The sequence below is a fragment of the Triplophysa rosa genome, unplaced genomic scaffold (genome assembly GCF_024868665.1).
Source record: "Triplophysa rosa unplaced genomic scaffold, Trosa_1v2 scaffold346_ERROPOS92138, whole genome shotgun sequence".
NCBI classification, from domain to species: domain Eukaryota; kingdom Metazoa; phylum Chordata; class Actinopteri; order Cypriniformes; family Nemacheilidae; genus Triplophysa; species Triplophysa rosa.
The window spans coordinates 68,210-92,138 of NW_026634347.1; the positions used below are offsets into that span (position 1 = coordinate 68,210).

General features: G+C 41.7%; 3 protein-coding genes across 3 annotated transcripts; 1 reads left to right on the forward strand and 2 right to left on the reverse strand.

Annotated features, from left to right (window-relative positions):
- Positions 1-334: 334 nt before the first annotated feature.
- Positions 335-20,802, forward strand: mgat3b (beta-1,4-mannosyl-glycoprotein 4-beta-N-acetylglucosaminyltransferase b). The gene is made up of 3 exons (XM_057327967.1): positions 335-737; positions 16,565-16,910; positions 17,145-20,802. Exons 2-3 carry the CDS (start codon positions 16,566-16,568, stop codon positions 18,573-18,575), a joined length of 1,776 nt encoding a protein of 591 aa, XP_057183950.1. The 5' UTR covers positions 335-737; position 16,565; the 3' UTR covers positions 18,576-20,802.
- Positions 20,803-21,545: 743 nt separating this feature from the next.
- c1qtnf6b (C1q and TNF related 6b) lies at positions 21,546-23,205 on the reverse strand. Its single transcript, XM_057327966.1, is given in 4 exon segments — positions 21,546-21,948; positions 21,951-22,205; positions 22,208-22,353; positions 22,979-23,205. Coding segments are annotated over 4 exon segments (813 nt in total). The 3' UTR covers positions 21,546-21,763.
- Positions 22,993-23,923, reverse strand: LOC130550487 (mitogen-activated protein kinase-binding protein 1-like). Its single transcript, XM_057327973.1, has 4 exons — positions 23,889-23,923; positions 23,630-23,814; positions 23,449-23,540; positions 22,993-23,366 (listed from the first exon to the last, which is right to left on the reverse strand). Exons 2-4 carry the CDS (start codon positions 23,791-23,793, stop codon positions 23,209-23,211), a joined length of 414 nt encoding a protein of 137 aa, XP_057183956.1. The 5' UTR covers positions 23,794-23,814; positions 23,889-23,923; the 3' UTR covers positions 22,993-23,208.
- Between the last annotated feature and the right edge of the window lie 6 nt (positions 23,924-23,929).

The window sequence follows — 23,929 nt, forward strand, 5'->3', positions numbered from 1 at the left end:
CATCAAACAGGACATTAAGAACTGCATCGAAATATCAGTCAAAAATCTTAATAACTTAATCATATATGATGTGAATACAAAACTGAAACGGGGAGTGCTTCGATCTGGATCGATGTCTGATCTGCTGAGGTAACTTGTGTGCTTGCAGTGACATGATGTGATAAGATACATGGTTACGTGGAAAATTCCTCCAGCAGTGAAAAATGGAATATGTAATAAAAACAAAGTCACAGACATAAACCTAAAGTGTGCTGTTGTGTTTGATTTGACGAGTTTGTGCTGCGGTGAGCTGAAGTGTGCGCGCGCGCCGCTGGTCGTCGCACTCGCGATGTGTTTGTGTAGATGGTCCGGACGGAGGGCGGAGCTGCGGGTCTCGCGCCCCCGGTACACACGATCGCTGCTGGGGCGGAAAAGCGTCATTTGAGCGCAGAAAAAAGACAGAGATAAAGATCGGCACGCACGAGCTTCGGATCCCGTTATCGGCTCGAGGAGGAGGGCGTCGAGAGTGATTTTCCTCCGCATCGGGATGGATTTAAACACGGCCAGCAGCCGAGCGGATCGCGTCTCACCGCCGGACCGTCAGTGAAGCATCATCCGCCCTCACCGAGCGAACCGCGAGTCCGCAGATCCGGTTTGATGCGAACAAAAGCCTCCGTCCGTTCACATTCACCTCCACCGTGACCGAAGCAGCGCCTCCTCCATCCGCAATGAACATCTAGAATATCATCAGGCGATGGGTGAGACGATTTCACCTCCACAGCACAGAGAGAGAGAGAGAGAGAGAGAGAGAGAGAGAGACAGAGAGAGAGAGGGGGGAGACAGGACGGGTGGATGGGGATAGATCTCACACAAGCGCATCTGTCTGATAACAAAAAGACAAGAACCGATGATGTTCACGTGTGTGCTGTTGTTTTGATCAATGATGGCGATGATGGTGTCTGGTCTGGGCAGTTTACATTGTGGGCTGTTCGTCCTGTCAAACAAATGTCAGCATTTGCTTTTGCTTTTGACGCCAGTCATGGTCATGTGTGGTTTCTTTATGATAATGTAGTGTTGTGTTGGCGAAACGGCAGTTTGACATCAGATCTGTGTGACAACACAATATGACCTCAGTGAATCTCGCTCAAAACATCAGAAAGTCAAAGTAAGGTATTAAGGTATTTGCATGAAGAAACCGAAAACATCTTCGTCATTGTATGGATCATTGTAGTGTCACACGTGTAGATGTTTGACATTTACTTTGTGTGTTATTGTGAGTGATTCTCATGACTGTTAGTAATGTCGATTAAATCAGCACTAAACTTTACATCTTCACATTGACATTATGAGTAATGTTTTGCATTACTGTGATGAGCATATTCTTATTTGTGCTGCAAATAACGTCTCGCTGTGAAAATGAATCCTAATGAACTGTCAGTGTCTTATTTTGGAGATCAGGTATTTTGGTCGGGACAGATCCGAGAGGTTCAGGTGGATGTGAGTGAATCTGCTGGTGGTGGGAATGTCTCGTCTTTATTCTGGCTCTGTTTGCTCCTGTGCTACATCATGATGTAGTTTGAGTTTCAGCTCACAGGTTACTGACCTACAACACAGAGACGCGTGAGACACAAGCAGATGTTGCATGTCGTGTTTCTAAAGACAGCCGCTGACCTCATACGGGTTTAAGATGACAGACAACAAACATTTAGAGTTTTTTAACAGTCAGTCAGATGATGATGATGATGATGATGATGTCACCAAACACACACAGTAATATGTTCTGAAGCTGAAGAGTTGATTGTGAGGTTTTTGTAACTGGTGTTTGGTGTGTTTTGTTTACTGTTGACTCTACACGCACACACACACACACACACACACACACACACACACACACACACACACACACAGAGACATCTGCTCACTGGCTGTGTTTGTGTTTCAGAGCGACAGGTCAGATGATAGCTTCTGTTTGTTTTAAAGGGTCAAATCATGAGAAATCAAACATTCATATGAGAAATCGATGTTTCTCTGAATTTCTCCTGAGAATGTTTCTCATGTCACGTGTTCTTAAAGTCTTAAACAGATAGAGCACTCAAAAATGGGAATTCTTTCATCATTTATTCACCCTCACGTCATGTCAAACCTGTATTTGAGTATCTTCATCAGAACACTAAAGATATTTTGAAGAATGTTGATAATCAAACAACACTGAACTCCATTGACTTCCATTGCATGAACACAAAACCACAGAGACATTTCTTAAAATTGATCATTTTTTTGTGTTCCACTGAAGAAAGACTCGCATACAGATTTACAAACACGTGAGGAGAATAAATGATGGCAGTATTGAGATTTTTTGGGCAGAATTATGTCTTTAAAGAGACACGGTCAGTTAAGTTCTTAAGGCTCAGAGTAGAAGATTCTCAACTGTTTTTGGGGAAATAAAAATCCCAGAGTAACATTACAGTTACAGGACAGTCGTGGTAAATAATGAAATGATAAATATATGTGAGGTCATGTGATGCTCTGTAAGCGGTTTGATTTGTGTGTTTCTCTGTCATGTGTGTGTGTCGTGTCACCTTACACAGCTGTGTCCTTAACACACCCACTGTTGCCAAAATGGTGCTGACCTGTTTTTGACCTCTGAGTGTGTGTGGAGTGAGACGCTGGCTGGAATGTTCCATTCGTGTCTCATCTGAGGGGGGATAATAACACACAAACATCTCAAGAGTTTTTAATACCGGAGACACACAAACACACACACACACTCCTCCTGTTGCTGCCAAAAGCTCTTCCTTTCCAAACACTCCACATGTTTTCTGGAAAACCCCAACATGTTCCAGCGTGATGATTCCCATCATCTGAATCTTAAAAGAGTCATTTCATACAGCAAAGACTTCAGTGTCACGACACACGAGCAGGCAGAACACCGTTTCTTTTATAACTTTATGATATAATATTATTTATCTCTCTGATATTTTGCATCATTTAGCAGCACAGATCTGGAAATGATTCAAATGTTTAGTCAGATGTCTGGAAGCTTCCGTTCTCTAAACATAAAAACATTCATGTTGAATTGGGTTTATTCAGTTCTGCAGTGTGACACCAACTCAACACAAATTACTTTTTTACATTCTTTTATAATTATTGTGTATAGAAACTAGGGCTGTGCGATATTAAAGAACAATGTGATATGCTATAGCATGCTAAATAATGCAATATTTATTTTTGTTTTAAAATATATTGAAAAAAATGATATAACCAATAGGGCCACACAATATTAAAGAAAACTGTGATATACAATCTAAATAATGTGATGTGTGATAGAATAATGGTTCAAGTTTGTAAAATATATATTTAAAAACTGAAAATTATGTAACCATCACACAGTATATATTTGACATTATTTCTGATTTTTCTGATCTGCATTAACCTAAAACTATAAGACTATAGACCACTTCACAAGATATAATCACTGGTCCAGAAGCACGTCCGCTTTCAGTTTTATTCATTTTATTCACAGCTTTCCTGTAGCTCAGTGGTAAGAGCATGGCGGTAACAACGCCAAGGTCGTGGGTTGGATCCCAGGGGATTGCACATACTTAAAAACAAATGTATAGGATAATGCAATGTTAGTCGCTTAATCTCACATATATAGTTGAAACTTCAAGATAACCGTTTAACAATTTGATTGGGTTAAAAATGTTCTGTTAGTTGCATTTCGTTCAGCCATTGTGCAGTGTTAAAAAACTGAAACAGGAAGTTGGTTTGGACCAGCTTTGTGTCAGCGTTGTTTACGTCATCCAAAGTGGTCTATACATAACTTTTTGAATTTTCAAAATAATTCAGTTATTGAAAAGTTTTGCGATATGCACATTTGCGATATTTCTATATATTGCGCAGCCCTAATAGAAACAATACATGGAGTATTTGTAAATGAGTTGTTTACCGTGCAGGACAATGTAAATAAATGTACACACGCAACACACACACACTCGACTGAGAAAGAGAGGATCACACACACACTTGCGTAGAGTAACACACAGCTGTCATGTTGTTTTCAGAGGAAATGTTTATTTCATATTAATGGAAGCATCGAGGTCAGCGATACACACACACACACGTGTGTGTGTGTGTGTGTGTGTGTGTTTGACTTCTGAAACATGACCTGATGTTCTGCAGAGCCGTTCTCCTGATGAACACTTGTTAGGGTTAGTTATGTTGCTTGAAGTATACACTACGTCTGTGAATGTGTTTACGAATGTCTGCACAATGATGTCAGAGCATTGCTGTGGTGTTATTATCGGTGTGGTTGTGTGCGTGCGCGTGTGTGTGTGTGTGTGCGTGCTTGTGTGATGAACAGGCAGATTGAATGAGATCTATTGTGCACAACACACAGCAGCAGAAACACACACACAAACACACATTGTTCAAGTTTGGCTGGAACACTTTTGGTGACACATGACGTGTGACGTGCGTTTCCATGGGAACATACGTAGACACAGCAGGTGATTGGTTTGCCAGTGTGATGTTGGCACGACCAACTGCCCATGACACCAACTGTTACATTCACAATTTTCACTTTACACACACACACACACACACACATAATGTGGACTTTGGGTGAAGTACTGTTAATCTCTGGCCAGAATATCATTTCTGTCTGATCTGGGGTTGTGTTGATGTGTGTTATTAAAGTGTGAGTCCGCACACATGCTCTTGTATTATCTTACACAGCACACAATCCTGTTTCCTCTAGAGGCTTCCGCCGGAAGTCTGTGTGTTGATTTTCTTGTAAGTGTGCAGAATGTGATATTTATATGAACGATGAACTTTCTGCTCAGATCTGAAAAGTCACAGTTGTTGTGCATCTCATATCATCTTTATAACAGTGGTTTATACCAGTTTGCTCATTTCTCCATCCAGACAGACACATCAATCTCCCTGTTTCTCATGAGTCTGCGTGTGATGTGATATACAGTCACAAACACGATAAATATTACAGATGTGATGTGACGTGACGTGAGCTTTTCACTAAAGCACCTCTGCAGAAAACATATCAACACTAAAACCTGAGATGGAAATGAAAAAAAAGTCACAGGAATCTAAAAATGATACAGACAGGAAAAGTGCAAAATGCAAAAATGTCATGTAGTTATAACATTGGGATTATTTGATTTGGATTCATTTGCTGTAAGAATGAAGGATTAACGTCAGACTCCGTTATAAACTGTGAAGACAATCAGATGACTGTAAGATTATAATTAAACGGTTGTTTTCACAGAAACATAAAGTTAAGGGTCATGTACATCTTCCATTTCTTGTCGGGGTCCTGATGATACTGTCTGAGTTTATGGTGTGATAACACACGGCTGGATCCGTCCATGATCCCACTTGATTAAATGACTGGACACTAAATATTGAGTTAAAATACTTTAGTATTTCATATGTAACCAATACAAACCTTCTGTGAGAAAAACAGTTTCCTGTTGTCTTTACGAATACTAATTCTAATTCTAACCTTTGTTGATTAAAGATTACAAGTGCAAATGAATTAAAAAATATGTCATGATATGCATGGATAAATCATTTATAATAAATACTGCAACACTGTGTTAAACAATTAGAATGGTCATCTTTAATTGCATTTGTTGAATTGAATAATTGAATCATTTGTAAATGTAATCTCATATATGTTATTAATAATGAAGCATATTTATATGTGTGAAACAGACCATGTCCAGATGTCAGATGTGATAGTTGAAAAAGGGTTTTCTTATAACGTTACACTGAAGATTTCATCATTGATGTGCAAGGTTTCATCTGGTTGGCACAGTCATGTTAGCAGATGTCGTAACTTCTTCCTCAACTGTCAGCAGGTCAACAGCAGCTGTGTATTCTGATGAAATACTGCAGAATATTACACAATAATACAGAGATTTAACATTTATTTTCTTAGTAAATGATGATGGATAATGGATGTTTTATCTTCACTGACATGTTTTACCTCAGATAACCGGTTAAAGATCAACCATCATGTTCGTAACAGCTGAGTCACGTGTTTAGTTCAGTCTTCTGTCAATAGACGGATGATTGTTTTGGGTAAAAGTGAATGAGGTTTAAATGGAACGCATTAACCCCTTGATCACTTGGTATTCAGTTTAAAGCTGAATTATTAAATAAACCCCTATTCGCTTATGTATGTAGAATGGTGCATGGAGCAAATTCATATCAATTGTTGTAGAAAATATAAAAAAATCCTGTAGATAGCTGTATGAGCTATTGGAGAAAAATAAAATGACACATTCATAACATCAGTAGTATAAACTTTGACTGTAAACATAGGCTAAGCTAGCTAGACGTATTATGCAATTAAATCTCACAATATCTGTAATATACGTTATTATGCGTTTCGTTCACAAAAAAAATGAATACACCATACACTACAGTTGAGCGATCTGCTGTGACGTCACATCAAGTTGAATTGTGGGATATAGAGGGGCTGTCCATATAAACTTCACGAAGTGGAACGCACTTCAAAATGTCCGCGGGGATTCCCCCGAGGGGAAGCGCTTAGGGAGGTTTGCGAGGGTCGGTCTAAAAGTGCCAAATAACGTTCATGTGACGTATGAGCACGTCCTAACGACCAAACAGTGACGTTTTTAAATTCTTTTTTTATTTCATTTAAACAATTATCATCCCTCACATGGAGGATTAAATTTAATCTGTGCGTTATAGATTCAATTTTATGCATAATTGGAGTAATTCTTTATTCAAATATGTATAAAGCACAGTATAACGATGATCAAACGCAACACAGCACTGTACATCACAATCAGATATTTTATTTATACTGTAGTACATGACTTAAATAATTAAAGACTTCAACACTATAGAAATTATAAAGCAGATATTTATTGACAGAGAGGAATAAACATTATGTTTAAGCTTAACATTATATTCTTACCACATAAGTTTAGCAGGGTGTCCGTTTTTAGAAACAACGATCAAAAGCGTCTTTAGTCACACTCACAAACATCAGGGTCCGTTCATTTAAACGCGCCAAATTGATTGAAAACCACTAAAATGTGTGTTTACTCTCACCTCTGTAAGGTATAAAGTAAACAAAGAACATTGATAAACCGCTAAAGTAATATATCAGGCAGTGAGGTGAAAAGACATGACCGTTATAACGTTTAAATGACGCAAAGCGGCTCTTTGCAGAACAGAGAAGGCGCGTGCTGGACCCTCGCACTTAATAAATAGAAACGCAGTTTTAATTGTGGTATCGAATTAAACTCGTTTCATAACTGCCAGAAGTCGGATTTATAGCATTCATCTTGACATTATAACAGATTTTACTCTGATCATAAATTTTCAATACGATTTTCGGTTCGGTTCTGATGGCTTCGGCACATTAAAGTGTTTTTTCACAGACCACTTGGAGATTATATGTGATTTATTTAGTATTATATTGTGAATATTAGTGATGGGCACTTTCGAAACAGGCTTCATGAAGCTTCGAAACCCGTATCGAATCTTTTGTATCGAATCAGTGCTTCGAAGCGTGTATCAAACTGGCACGTGATTTGTATCTGAAAGTAAACTCATAAACCAGTGTTTATAACTGATTTATTGTAAATCAAGAAATGAAAAAATAACCATGTTTGTAGTGATTATGGACAGTGGTCATAAGTATCACTTAATGTGAAATCTAGCCAAAGTTTACTAAACAAACAGAGCCATATGTTGTGTTATTGAGATATGCCAAATTACCCAACATATGAGATGAGTGCAGTAAAAAGTCAAAGGTCAGTTGTAGCCTGTGGGACCATTTTGAGAACAACCTTGTGAGGTGTGTGATGGCAAATCATACCACTTATCAATGTTGAAACACATGCACTCGTACCACCTTCATTTATTGGATGGACATAGGTGTAGCCAAAACATCTGCTGTTCTTAAGGATACTAAAAACTCGAAATAAAAAATACATAATAAATAACACTATTTAGAATGATCAACCGAGATCAGATGAACCCCGACCACAGCACGCCAGTCAAGAACACCAACCACTCCCTCACACCCTCAATCAAGCTCACTCACGAACATATAGATTCTAATGGGTCAGCGATTGTATTAGCCGTTGTTATACAGGCATAAGTGTCTTAGAGCAACACGCGCAAATGACCACTTGGTGTCACCGTGGAGATGGGTGTCGGAATGTTTCGAACCCTCGACACGATACGGCACATTTGATTCAACTGTTTTATTGTTTCACGAAGCCTCGCTCTGCCCATCACTGGTGAATATTATATATAGTATTATATATGTAAATAAGTCATCTTGCAAGTCATGTGGCATATTCACCACTTCCTGGACTGGTACCTCCTATTAAGAGAGGGCGGGACAATAGTTGTCCTTATTTATTCTGGCGGGTCATACCATTTTGCAATGTGGTGCCAAGCTGTCACGTACTGTGGCAGGAAGAACCCAAATGCAGGCAGGCAGTGAAGGGGTTAACTCAACAAGACTTTAATAACTAATAAAACACAAAACAAACACCCTCAATGGGGGAAAACGAAACTAAGAGATATAAAGAAAACAAAGACTTCCCATGTGGGGGCAAAACATAAAACAAGAACAGCAAATAACCTAACTAAAAAGCACGACACAACGTCTTACAAAAAAACACAGCAGGGTAACAAAGGCAGGGGCAGGGTAACTCACAACACAAACAATCCACGGACAAGGCAAGGACAAGGCAAGGACAAGGCAAGGACAAGGCAAGGACAAGGCAAGGACAAGGCAAGGACAAGGACAAGGCAAGGACCGGGAAACACGGGTAGACACGGAGACATCACTTACACAATTACACGGTACAAACAACGTAATCCACGAACACAAGACAAAGAAACAAGAGGGTATTTAAAGGCAAGACAAACGAGGGATAACGACACAGGGCAGGTGTGGGTAATAAAACACCCAGGGAAAGTTAACGAGGAAACGAGATGGCGGGAACAGAGACGAGACACTGGAGAGAATGTATATTATTGTCAAAAGGACAATAATATGTTTCTCTCCACACATAACCAAAGGCTTTGTCATGACTCTTCTACAGGACCAAGAAAAACATGACTAAATGAAGCAGAGCCATGACACCAAGCTATATAACTTTAGGCTTGAGGTTGTGACCAATTGTTATCAAAGCTGTTTAAAGAGTTGAATACCCAATAATGGCACATGTCATTTGAAGGATTTTCTTCATTGATTTTTGTGTTTAAAGGTTATATGTTGGATATGTTCATTGAGAGATTTTGTCACCCGTATAGTTGGTAGGGTTCTTCTATTAGTGAGGCTGGCCGAGGTTATTTAGGCCAGTCTAGTTGTGAACTGGGGGGACTTGTCAGGCAAAACAAGAGGATCACTAACTGTTGGGAAGTATTGCTCGATAGACTCCTCCTCATCTTCCACATTCTGCGCGAACAACTGGTATGACTGATGGCCTGGTCTGTCCTGACAGGGTCTTAGTAGGTTGACATGAAAGACTTGTTTTTTCTTCCGTCGATCAGGCAGATGCAGTATATCTCATAATTGGTAGGACCCATCTTTCTCAGTACCTCATATAGGAGCCCTGCCACTTGGCAAGCAGACCACTGTCTGACATTGATAGGAGCAGTAACACTTTCTGGCCCACACTCAGCATTCTCTTCCATGAAGACTGATCATACCAGGCTTTTTGCTGTTCCTGAGCCTTGGCCATATTGGTGTGAACCAGCTCTGCCATAGTGTCCATCTTTTCTCTCATCTTTAGAACGTAAGAGACAATGGTCATCCGCTCTTTAGGTTTGTCTCCCTCCCAGGCTTCTTTCAGGATGTCCAATGGTCCCCGCACCATAGGGAGCCACCAATGACTGCATAGGGGGCTTGGTTAACAACACAGACTATCAGAAGGTAGGGTTAGCCTCCTACTTCTATCTTCAACTCCACAGTAGCATACTCCCTCTCATCTCCATGTATGCAACATACTCTTTAACTTGCTAAGGCTGAACATTTTTAGGTTTCTCACACACTCGTCTCTCACAAGGGTTTGGCTAGCCCCGGTGTCTACCAATTCTTTAAATTGCTTGCCTCCTATTAATACATCAACCACAGTGTCAGAATTCTGGTCTACTACTTTGCAAATCTGAGAAGGTCTAGGAACATAACAAAGGTGTGTATCGCTAACTTTTTGTATTGTACATTCTGCCTTCTTATGTCCTGCTTGACCACATTCATAACACATGAGCACTGGCATTTCTTTGCCTTGACTGTCTGCCTGATGATAACGTTTAGGGTTATTGTACGATTTGTATTGTGGGACATGAGGACTAGGGCCTTTGCTGGTGTTATGATGTAGATCACTACCAAACCCCTTCCCAGACTTACTTGCCATACTGTAGTTGTTTCTTTGATTATGACCCAGTTGATAAGTGGACCGTCTCGCAGCGCTGAAGGTTTCGGCCAGCTCAGGTGCATGCCTTAAGGAAGTAGGATTTCGCTCACAGATCCATGTTCTAATTTATGGGTTAATCACCTTGAGATACTTCCAGCACAATCATCACTCCTATATCCACTTTGGTTTTATCCTTCGGTGTTAACCACTTGTCATGAAGGTTTTTCGGTCTTGCCTGAAGCTCTTTGAGGGTCTCGCCTTGCCGGGGAGCCTTTGCTCTAAAGCAGGGTTCACCAACTAGCGGACTCCGGTCCGAATGCGGACCGCGAGATGCGTCCGTCCGGACCTCAAAGCCTTTTGACATAATAAATAAATGAACGCCACATTATATTCTAATGCAATCAAATTTATACCAGGCACATCAAGGTCCGCTCAGTAGCAGTTTGGGTCCTACGGAGCCACGGACAGTTAACATATGCGGCGCGCACTGTTGCTACGTTCAGACGTCGATGAGTGAAGAGAGCCGAGACATAGAGACAGACTCGCTGCAGCGCGCAGACGTAGCTCTCAGTGACTGAAAAACATTGTCCTTTTCAAAAGTTAGAAAAGTTGACGCTGAAAACCATGTTTTCCGAGATGAATGGCTCGAGACATTTGCATTTATTCTTCCTGCATCGACATGCACGAGGCCGGTTTGTCTCATCTGCTCGGAGTCTGTTGCGGTTGTCAAAAGTGGAAACCTTAAACTGCATTATGAAATTAGACAGAGACGCTTTGAAGAAACTTGCCCGCAGCAGTCCGAGGTAAGGACACGGAAATATATGAGCTCAAAGCCCAGTAGGAGCGATCTACACGGGTCCTCCCTCACTCACTTACCGCCCAACAACCAGCATATGAATGTTCCCTAAGAATACAGTGGCTCTTAGGAAAACACAACAAGCCCTTTACTGATGGGGAAATAGTAAAAGAGTGCATGGAGGCTGCGTGTGAAACACGTTTAGAAGGAAAATAAAGACATGAACTTAAAGAAAATATTAAACAAACCCCCTTTCAGCTGCAACGGCCACAAGAAGAGCTGAAATGTTATCAGAGGATGATCAGTCACTTGATGCTGCTATTCGTTCATCTCAGTTCAGCAGAAAACAACACTTTAGTTTTCTTTTAAAGTTGTTCATGTTGAAATGAATGTATGTTCAGTGCAGGTTTAGAGATTAGGGCATTTTGCACATTTTCCTTCATTATATTGTTGTCAGACATTGTAATGCCGTCGTATAGATATGAAAAGACATGTTTATTTCTTTGGTCTGCCAAAAACCATAAATTCATGTTTTTAGGTATTCAATTGTACGGACCTCGGCTGGTAAGGAGGGTTCGTTTACTGGACCTCAAGCGATTTTAGTTGAAGACTCCTGCTCTAAAGTGTCGTCTATAGGTCTCAGCGTTGATTTCAAACTTGTCTAGAATTGCCTTCTTGACTTTTGTCATAAATACACTTTCCTGTGGCTCAGTGGTTAGAGCATTTTAAGCAACGCCAAGGTCATGGGTTCGATCCCAGGGATTGCACATACTTAGAAAAAAAAGTGTAGTGTAATGCAATGTAAGCCGCTTTGGATAAAAGCGTCTGCCAAATGCATAAATTTAGTGTCGGAAAGTTCCATTGCCACATTGGCTGCTCTCGCTTTGCCTGTTAACAGTGGCACCAAGTGCAATGTCCAGTCCTGTCATGGCCATTGACAGGCTTGAGCAATCCGTTCAAAGGTGGTTAAATAATGTTCTATATCATCATCCTCCTTATATGGTAACATCTTTGGGCTTTGCTAGCCCATCCATTGCAGTGCCTGTGTCCCCCTTGTGGTGGCCCTGGTGATGCTCCTGTATTATCTCCCTGCCATTTGAGTAGGAGGGCTGCCTTCTGGGGTGAAGAAGGTGGTGAAACTGTTTGAGTTGGCACACCTCATACCGTGTGAATCCACCATTACAGTCATCTGCTGCCGCGTGGTGCGCGATCCAAACGCCTCCGTTTAGCGCATGTTTATATAGAACAATTATGATAAAGTAGTGCCGCGGTGTAGAAAGACGCTTTCTGTGTGAATGGCCGGTCAAAGTGCAACAGTGAAAAGGGACCCCACTGAAACAGTGTCGCGCTGCGCCGCGTTCCACACGTTGTTTAAGCGACATACACCGATAATGCGGTATATTAAAAATTCATATCATAACAAAAATACACACCAGTATTCGGTATGAACCAGCATATCGCCTAGCACTAATTTGAGTTTATATGAATGCTTTGGGCCTCTCTTCCTGTAGGTCATTGTGACTGTTAGAAGGGACTCCTTATCATCATGTTCCAAAACAATTTCGGCTAGCGCACTGTAGCCTTGAGAGCCTTTGTGTGTGTGTGATTGTATTGTTTTCCAGGGAAGTGAGAATGAGTGGATAGTCACAAAACGGACATAACACTGGAGACTTAATGACCTTTTAATATGTCTTTACGTATGGGCCTGTCTTTTTCGATCATCTTTAGGACTAAATGTCCTATCCCATGACTTTAGTACTCTTTGAGTGCGTTGTGTTCTTGTTTAAGTGAATATCTATAGATAACCAATCATGTGAGCTTGTGAGTATTGACGTATGTAATTAGAAACCTCTGTTAGCATAAATATCATTGTATTTCGAATGTAAGGCAGGTCGGCCTGTGGAACTCCTGGAGAGTGTTGAACCGACTTCTGCTGGCAAAACTACAAAACATTTCTTCAGTAAATTTTCTTCGATTGATTGCATTCCTGACTCTGTGTCTTCATTCATCATAACTGGTCTACGGGTCTTTTACTGTAAACCCCCTACAATATAACTTGCCCCCTCATTGCAAAATGGTATGACCCGCCAGAATAAATAAGGACAACTATTGTCCCGCCCTCTCTTAATAGGAGGTACCAGTCCAGGAAGTGGTGAGTATGCCACATGACATAAGATGACTTATTCATATATACAATATATAACAATATAAATCGCATATAATCTCCAATTGTATTGCACTATGTATTGTTTTGCTGCTTAAAGCAACAGTTTTCTTTGTTAAGGGAGCTTAATGCCGTTAGATTGTTTTCCTTTTTTTTGCACCTTTTTTGTTTCCTCTCAAGTTTGCCATCAATTAAACACATTTTGGGACTATAATCAGTGTCTTCTGAGCCTTCCTACCACCTTCCCTTAACCCACACGAGACCCGTTACGACAGTATTACTGTGTTTGGAGAGGTGAAGCAGTTTCACACTGTGATGTGTGTGTTTTAACACAACTTTGTGTCACAACACTTCTCGTGTTGCTGAAGTGAATTGTTCATGTTTTAGTTGTCGTCTCTCGGATGGTATTTTGTTTTAATGAGTTTTGTTTGTTTATTCCGTTGTTGGTCATACGTGTTGTCTTTATCAATGTCTGGCTGTCACTGAGTCTCAAACCACACAAAATAAAAAATGAGTCAATGAGGCGAATGAGACTTGTGTGCATGGTTTGTTTAATCTCTGATCAGGTGCTGCTGTCATTTCCAAATCACTTCTGATGTCCTGTTCAGTGCTGTGTGCGCTCGTGAGTTTGTATTGATTTAGTTTGTAGTTTGGCTAATCCCGCAGTGTGACTGCTGCTGTGTGATAACAATTGAGTCTCTCACAACCAAAACACCAGATCTACCTGTCCAGTCTCATGGATTATGTGTATTTGTGTTTGTGGTGTCGTGTCGTGTTTGTGTGTACTGCGCAGGAAGTCAGCGGTTCACAAGTCAATCACATGATGAGAGGACCTAAAAAACACAACAACATTATAAATAAAACACATCTTTACACTAACACACAACATGATGACATTCTGTGTCTCTTTGTCATCATTTTGTGATGTGAAAATAGAATAATAGAAGATGCAGGTTAAACTCTCTCTCTCTCAGATTCAGATTCAAAGAAGCTTGGCCAAAGCACAGACAAATTAAATATAAACATCCTGCACAAATACAGATTAAGATCAAAATAAAATAAAAGTATAAAGTATCTATGTATACATCTCAATATAAACAGAAAAAGAGCAAAATATGGCTGACAGTTTTCAGTGAGGGTAACAGGATCCTGTCATATAGTGTCAGTTTGGGTTGTGTTGGGTTGTGTTGTGTTGTGTTGTGTTGTGTTGTGTTGTGTTGTGTTGTGTTGGGTTGGGTTGGGTTGTGTTGTGTTGGGTTGGGTTGGGTTGGGTTGTGTTGTGTTGGGTTGTGTTGTGTTGTGTTGGGTTGTGTTGGGTTGTGTTGTGTTGGGTTGTGTTGGGTTGTGTTGTGCTGGTTGTTCTTTTGTCGTGGCAGGACTTGACATATCTTGCAGCAGGTTTGAGCTTCTTGAGTTTTCTCCCAGTATATCTGAAATCTTGTCCTTTGGTTGAAACTGGTTAAACTCTGTGTGGAAGTTTGTAAACTGGGGAAGAATGTTTCTGTGATGTGTGTATAGTTTGGACATGAGACGATTGTGTGTGCAGTGTGGACGCAGTCGCTCTTCTCTTGGTGTCCGTGTCTGTGTGTGTCTGCCCATGATCACTGAGTCTGAACACGCTCATCACTTTTCTCACTTTAGGGTCTGATGCGCTTGTGAGGTGTTCTGCCCGTTTATATTCTCTGTTTAACCACAGATAAACTGTCCAGTGTTTGAGATATTTCTCTTTTTGTGTTTTTATCATTTGGTTTAATCTGGCTGGGGTTTGGGGTTGGCTTGGGCATGTTTTGGGTTGTAGAGTCAGTTCTGAGATCAGTTGGATGAAGGGTTCAGCTCTTGATGGCTTAAGGCTTTGTGATGGAGTGTCTCTGTATCGCTGTTCTTAAGGTGAGTGGAGAATTTTACAGCTCTTTTTTGTATTTTAATTATTAGAGGATATAGTCCTAATTCTGCTCTGCAGTCAGCAGGTGTTGTTTGGAGTTTTCACATTTGTGTTTGCAGAGCCTCTATTGGGTGTTTGTCCCATCTGGTGAACTCTTGGTTGGTGAGCGGACCCCAAACTTCACATCCATACAGCACCATTGCTTCTAGAATTGATTGGATTATTTTCAACCAGATTACAGTTGGGATGTCAATTTTTATATTCTTTTTGATGGCGTAAAAAGCTCTTCATGCCTTGTCTCTCAGGTCATTCACAGCCGTGTTTAAGTTTCCAGTGTTACTCATGTTTATACCAAGATATGTGTAGTTCTGGGTGTGTTCTAGGGGCGAGTTGTTTAGTTTGAAACTGTGATGTTGGTTTTTTGGAATTTCATGATTTTAGTCTTTTTAAAGTGAACTGATAGGGCCCATGTTTGACAGAAAGTGTGCAGGGTGTCTAGATGTTGCTTTTGTGGGTGACAGGAGCACCAGATCATCTGCAAACAGAAGGCATTTCACTTCAGTGTCTAGTAAGGTGGGACCGGGTGCTGGTGACTGTCCTAGAGCTCCAGCTAATTCATTCATGTATATGTTAAATAGTGAAGGACTTCGACTACAGCCCTGTGTCACTCCACGACTCTGGGAGAGAAAGTCTGTGTGCTTGTTGCAGATTTAACTGCAAATGTGTTATTTGTGTACATTGATTACATGATTTCATAGGTTTTTCCTCTGATGCCGCATTGAATCAATTGAAGAAAAAGCCCCTCGTGCCAGATTGAGTCAAAAGCTTTTTTGAAGTCAACAAAGCATGAGTAGAGCTTTCTTTTATTTTGGTTGGTTTCTTTGTCAATTAAAGACGAAGAGTGTATATATGATCTGATATGCGGATGTTTCGGTTGTTTAGATCATGGAGAACACTGCTGTTAAGAATCTTACAGAAGAGTTTACCTAGGTTGCTGTTTACACATATTCCACGGTAATTATTAGGGTCGAATTTGTCTCCGCTTTTATGGATTGGAGTTATGAGACCTTGGTTCCAGATTCTGGGAAATATACCTGTACTAAGGATGATATTAAACAGTTTAAGAATGGCGAATAGTCTCTAAGAATAGTCTCTCTCTCTTCAGATAAGCAGTGAATATTGAAATCAGCTGTACAGAAATTAATTTAAAGTGGAATATTCAAAGTCTCATTTGTTGTTACTGAGCAGATTCATATAAAGTCATATTATGCTTTAATAAATTCTTTCTCTCTGTGTCTTGTGTTTGTCAGGATGAAAATGAGACGTCACAGAGTGTTCTTGATCTGTACGGTGGGGCTGTGTGTCATCTCTTTCCTGCACTACTATAAAGCCCTACACTATGTGTCCCTGCTGAGGGAGCTGTCCGCACCCTACCCCAACATCAAATCCTTCATCATGGTCACAGGATTCTTCTGGAAGGAGGGCACCGCTCCTCTGTCCAGCGTGTCTCCGGAGGAAGGTCCTCCTCTGGTCCAGCGGCTGTCGGAGAGTAAGAGCCGGGCGGGCGGAGGAGGAGAGTCGGGACGAGAACCCGAAGCTCCACAGCCGTGGAGGAGACCTGAAGATCCACAGCACAGGAGCTCCGTCACCACAGAGGTACAATTACTAGTGTCACTTCACTAAACTCATGTCTGCTGTAAACTTGCGTCAATACTTCATACAAATACCACAAGTAGAAGGAAAAGCGCTCTTTACAGAAGACACAATTGATCAAATGTGAACGAGCAAACAGAAGTTTAACATCACAAAAGATCATAATGAAGCATCTGGTATTGAAACCACTAAAATCGCTAAATGTTTTTCTGATCATGCATTGTGCTGTTTGTTCAGGTTCACAAGGGAAATTTGGTTGCCTGGCAACCCAGCAGACCGACCAACCATAAGCCTGATCCACACAGCGGTCCCATCCGAGCCGCAGCGAAGAAACCCCAGTCGCAACAAACATCGACTCCAGACCCGCTGCGCTCTCTGGGCAACCAGCACCGGCGCGTCCACCCCCTCAAGGACGATCGCACCCCGTATTTTGTTCGCACCAAAGCGGGCGCTCTGTGCTTCCGTAAGGGCATGGAAATGGCGCCCCCTAAAGACGAGGCGTCGAGAGCGAGACCTACTGTGGCCAGAGTGGGTCAGCGGGGAATTCTGCAGATGCCCGACGACACCAAGACTCAAGCCAAATCCGTGGAGGAGTCGGGTCCCGCTCGAGGTAAACCGAAGCACGGCAAGCGTCTGGTGAAGTGCGTCTGTCAGGCGGGGTGGCACGGCCCTTACTGTGGAGTTCCCACCATGGTATATCACTCGAATCTGCCCACTAAAGAGAGACTGACGCCGCGCAAGACCCCCCGGCGCGTGATAAACGCCATCAACGTCAACCACGAGTTCGACCTGCTGCACGTGCGCTTCCGCGAGCTCAGCCGGGCCGTGGACCTCTTCCTCGTGTGCGAGTCCAACTTCACAGCGTACGGTGAGAGACGGCCGCTGAGGTTCCTGCATCTGCTGCTCAATGGGACCTATGATTACGTGCGTCACAAGATCCTCTATGTCTTCCTGGACCACTTCCCCGACGGCGGCCGCCAGGACGGATGGATCGCAGATGACTACCTGCGCACGTTCCTGACCCGTGACGGAATGTCACGAGTGGCCGGCTTGCGGTCGGACGACGTCTTTCTCATCAACGACGCGGATGAAATTCCGGCACAGGAAGGAGTTCTTTTCCTCAAGCTGTTCGACGGCTGGACGGAGCCGTTCGCCATTCACATGCGGAAATCGCTGTACGGGTTCTTCTGGAAGCAGCTGGGATCTTTGGAGGTGGTGTCTGGCTGTACCGTCGGAATGCTGAGGGACGTCTACGACAACGATGGCATTCGGCTCCGCCGGCGGGAGTACTACACCATGTCGGGATTCCGAAAGTATGAGAATGACACGGGCCACATCTTGGTGCAGTGGTCCATCGGAAGTCCCTTCCATTTCGCGGGCTGGCACTGCTCCTGGTGTTTCACGCCGGAGGGCATTCACTTCAAACTCATTTCGGCTCAGAACGGAGATTTCCCTCGCTGGGGAGATTATGAGGACAAACGGGACCTCAACTACATCCGGGAGCTGATCCGGACGGGGGGCTGGTTCGACGGCTCTGTACAGGAGTACCCACCCTCGGACCCTAAGGAACACATGTACGCCCCCAAATACATGTTGGATCATTTCGATCAGTACTGGTACTTGTTGGAGAACCCTTACGCCAGACCGCTCAAGCTGGGAGGGCCGTAGAAACGGCACTCGGGGAGGATGAGCAGATTCTTTCTTTCTTTCCTCTCTCCATCCCCACACGTCAGTATCGTTCACACAGAACTCTAATCTTTATGGTCTAGTAGATGTTTACACGAATCATTTCCAGCATTCTTTCAGAGACTCTGATAAGACACTTCATGTGTGTCCAGTGTAAAATGTCCAGCTCTGTGCGTGTGTGTGTGCGCGTGATCTAATCTTGCTTGCACTTCAGAATCAAGAGAAAAACATTGTTGGGGTTGTGCTTGTATATTCCTCAAGATTCAAACGTCCTCTTCCCGAGCCAGAAACAAATCTTTGTGTATCATTCAGAATCAATCTGTGGATGAGAGAGAGAGAGAGAAACGGAGCTCTGCTTGGCTTCTGTTTGAGCTTTAAACCGAGAAAACTGTTTATACTGCAAACACGCACAAAACACAACTGTTCATTCCAATCATCTCAAACTCTTTAAATTTCTCTTAAACAATTTTAGGAGAAACACCTGAGCCTAAATTGAATTTAAACACCACTGAGAGATACATTTCTGAGCAATAGGATTTTATTCTGGATGAGAGAATGATGAACTGTACGAGTTGGTGTTTGGTGTTGTACAGATCAGATCAGATCTCAGAAGAGCGTCAGATCATTCTTTAGGGAGAATTAGCACATTTACATGTATATTCATATTACAACATAAACGTTGTGTGGCCCAAACTTAACTTCCAGTAGACCACCTCAAAGAACCAAAAACTGTTGAGCAGTTAATTTAATACAATGAATATACAATAAAGTATTAATATAATTTTTTTTAACACATACTAGAAGTTAACGTCTGGCCAGCGCGTGCGTCCGAGGAAACCGTGTATGTGATGATGTTTCAGTTGCTCAGTGTCTGACATCATATATGAGAATATTTCATGCATGGGTCTCACAGTCTGAGAAACCGAGATGTATCTGATCTGATCTGATCTGCCTCCTCAACAGTTGAATGTGAGAGTGTAAAACTGCTCTGAGGTCAGTTAGTTTGCAGTATAAACTCTATTTAGTGTGTGGATTTTCTGTATGTAAATCCACATGGCCCACAGCATTTTCACCTTCTATTTCCAGTAAATCAACCACAACATCACTTTTAGATTTACAAAATGTTAATATGTGAGGTGATGTTGTAATGTTCCATATTATTGTGGAATAATGTCTAATATTTGACTTCATATACTTAAGAGAACAGCTCACAGTCTCTCTCTCTCTCTCTCTCGTCCTGGACTGATTGTCATTTTTGTTTTGTGCTGTTGTAAATGTTGTTGCTGTTTACATTATTTATCTAATTTATTACTCTCCTGTTTTGTGTAGAAAAGGAAAGATTGATCTGTTGATGAAGCTGTCCTCTCACTTTAAATTTTTATCTTTTATGACCACAAACACATTACAGCTCTTTTTTGTTCGGATATCAGAGATTCACTCAAATATCTGCACCATATTCTCTTACGATCTTATTACAGTAAAACTGCAGGAGAGCGAAATCTTGGCGAGGGTTAATCTTGATTTGGTTTTATTCAGATCACTTCTCATCATACAGCTAGATCAGCGCGAGGCTCTTAAAGATCCGCGCATGCGCACGGACGCGCAGTCGGGGGCGTGTGTCGTCAGATTTGCGTAAACTCTCTTGTGAACCTTCTGATTCAGCTTTTGTTTTGAGAATCACGCATCTCTAATATAATCGTCAATGAGTTTTATAATGACGTAACACATCGACACAAAGATGTCAAATATGCACAAGATGCTCAAATAAATGAGCATCATGTGAAGAGATGTTGTCACATCTGCACTGCTTCTCTTTTATTGAAAGGTCATGTCTTTGTCTTGATATGTTTGGGTTAAAATGTTCAGATCAATGTCATGAAATGCTGGACTGATATAAACATCAACGCTGGTGTCAATATATCTGAAGCCAATAGAGGGCGCTATGAGTGCACTGGTCCTCGCTCGTCACAATGTTCACTTACTCTTGTTTCATGTATAGATGCCATCATTTCTGCGATGAACGTGAGAAAAGAGTGAAAGTATTCGAGGAGGTTTTTCTCCACTGCTGAGGAGAGCAGAACACGCAATGACTTTATACAATCCTTTTGTTTTGTGTATATGAATGGATACATGTTAATCTTGAAAGCATTAAAATAACAAATTCTATGACAAAGAACTATAATAAATTAATTTTTAAAAAGTCCTATAAGTCGTGCCTCACGTGTTTTTCTGTGACAGGGCTGTATTATTAGTATTAGTTTGAATGGTTTGTGTTGTGCTTGAAGTGATAATCCACTTCCTTTAACTGACAGAGAGACTGACGTTAAATGAAAATGAAACCATTGTGTGTTTGTGAGAATACATCACAACAGAAATACACATGACGCAGTTCACGTGTGTGTTAATGGGCTCTCACTAATGAGCAGGGCTGGGTGTGTCTGTGCGCGTGCTTACTGCGGATCTAAGTTCATTTTTATGGCAGAGGGACTTCACAATAAAATTCAATTCATCTGATCACTCTTCATAACATTCTGGAGTATATGCAGTTCGCCATCATAAAAACTGAGGCAGCAGACTTTGTGAAAATTAATATTTGTTTCATTCTCAAAACTTTTGGCCACGACTGTCGTGTCTGTACAAATGACAACGTTCAGATGTGTCATTATTCATTCCTACAGATCTACACAAGGGTGTCCCCACAAAGATGGCAATATCCAAAATCCTTGTCCTTGTGGGGACATTTTTTGGTCCCCGTGAGGAAACAAGCTTATAAATCATACAGAATGAACTTTTGTGAAAATGTAAAAGAGCAGACAGTTGTGTGTGATTGTTAGGGTTAGGGGGAGGGAATATGAGATACAGTTATACAGTATAAAAACCATTGTGTCTATGGAATGTCCCCATAAAACATGGAAACCCAACATGTGTGCGCGTATCGGATTACACGTATCGTTTACTTCAAATGATCTTCAGAATCATAAGAGCTTTATTGTTAAGTGTGCTTGCACACACAAGGAATTTTCTTTGGTGTTGGAAGCTTCTAGTAGACATTCAACATAATGACACCTGGCATAAATAGGTTTGAAATGTTTCACAAAACTGTTAATCGTGTCTGAAATGAAGAGGTGTAAGAGAAATCCAGGACTGAAATGAAAGCTCAATGAAAACTCTCAAGCGTCTTCATCATGAGATTCTCCGAGATTTCTCACTTCAGGAGGCCCCAGGTGTCCGTTGAATGTGCTGTAAGTGTCGGTGTTATCGCTGTAGATGGCGCTATCTCGCTGCCGTTTGTAAAGTCTCACCCACACCTCATCATGGAGCTTCGACTGCATGATGGGTCGATCGCTGGGCTGCGAATCACCTGCTCGCGCTCACTGTGCATCAGATGAAGGTAAGGCTCTTTAAAGTTCCACGTGTGACTGTTGACGTTAAAGAAATAAACTCCTGGAACGAAACAGCAGAAGTTTCCTTTAAACAGGTTGAAGTGGTGCTCCAGGTTCACAAAGACGGTGTCAAAGATCAGGGCCTGGTAATAATCGGCCCACGGAGAATGACTAGACGACTGCGGAATTTTGCAGGGCTCCCCAGGAGCTCCGCTTTCACCTCCACTGCTTTGAGTCCCGTCTCACCTCTGAGTCCAGGGGTGCGTCGCCTCTCCCCGCGGTCTCCTTTCTCTCCTGAAAACAATTCAACATCTGTGTTTGACAACTGATGATTTGAAGGGTCAGTCACAGAAAGTTCAGCTGTTTTAAGTCGAACTCTCCAGCGCCACTAACTGCTGAAACTGAATAAAGTTCTAGATGTATTAGAACACTTACTTTTTCATATTTTTTACAAATAGTATAAGCTTATCAAAACTGGAAGAATTATGTTGCGACTTAAATCGTAACATTAAATAAAACATTTGATCATCTTCAGTGTCGTCACATTCGCTGCCTTTTTATTCTGCTATTCAGTTAAATTAATTCATTAATTTCCAAAAAATATTTTTATTAAACATTTTAGTTTATAATAAAAAATAAATGAAACATTTATGAAACACGAATACATGTATCAACAAGCATATGATACACAATAATGTGTGGGTGTTCAAATGTGGACATTTTCTGTGTCATTTTAAACCGGTAGTTTTTCAGTTGTGTAATGTAGTCTGATGTGTCACTCTGTGCTGTAATTATTCTTTTTCGTGGAATATTTTCAGCGTAAAATAGTTTCCGCAGAGTTCTGCTTTCTGCCACTAACCACAAGCACAATTACACTGAAATCAAATACACTGTGACCACGAGACTGACGAGAGAGAGAAAGAGAGAGAGAGAGAGAGAGAGTGAGAGAGAGAGTGAGAGAGAGAGAGAGAGAGAGAGAGAGAGAGAGAGAGAGANCGTTGCCTTTCGGTGGCGGTGGCATTTTCACGTTGCCTTTCGGTGGCGGTGGCGTTTTCACGTTGCCTTTCGGTGGCGGTGGCGTTTTCACGTTGTCTTTTGGTGGCGGTGGCGTTTTCACGTTGCCTTTCGGTGGCGGTGGCATTTTCACGTTGCCTTTCGGTAGCGATTGCGTTTTCACGTTGCTTTCTGGTGGCGATGGCATTTTTCACATTTGCCTTTCGCAACAGCATAACTTATCTGTGAGGTATGAGCAGAATATTGTTACCGGTGAAGTGCACAGCAGTGACAGATGAAGAGTGTTCGTCCAGGGTCTGAAGTAGACTATAATCTTTATCAACATCCAACACATGAATTAAACGATCTTGACTCGCCGTCACCAGAAGATTCATGCCTGCAACAAATTACACACACACAAACACACGTTCGCATCTACAGAACACACGTACACATCTAGTGCCCACACACACACTGACCTGTGTGAGGTTTGGAGTATTCCAGACACACAATCTCAGACTCATGCACATCAGCTTTAAGAATCTCCTTCAAACAGGTCAGGTCATGAATCCTTTTGCAACAAAAGAAAGAGCATCAGATCTTCAGTGAGCTATTAGAAATCTTAGTTGTGTCTAGAGAAGAAACAGATCATGAGAGTACCTGAGAGTTCCGCTTCTGTCCCCTGACGCCAGGTGTCGGCCATCAGGTCTCACACAGATGCTTCTAACAGCGTTTCTGCTCTCTGATGACAGCCCGTCTGTTTTCTCTGAGCTACTGACTGCAGTTCCCTCAACATCCAGCAGAGCGTCGCTGTTGTCATTCATGTAGATGACTTCATGAAGGTCCTGAGAACGTTTTCAATCACTTTATTCATCATCAGACTCAGACACTTCTGAACTTTCATTTACTGTGGACTTACTCTGCTGAATAAATTACAGCTGGATGTGTTGAAAATGTTGT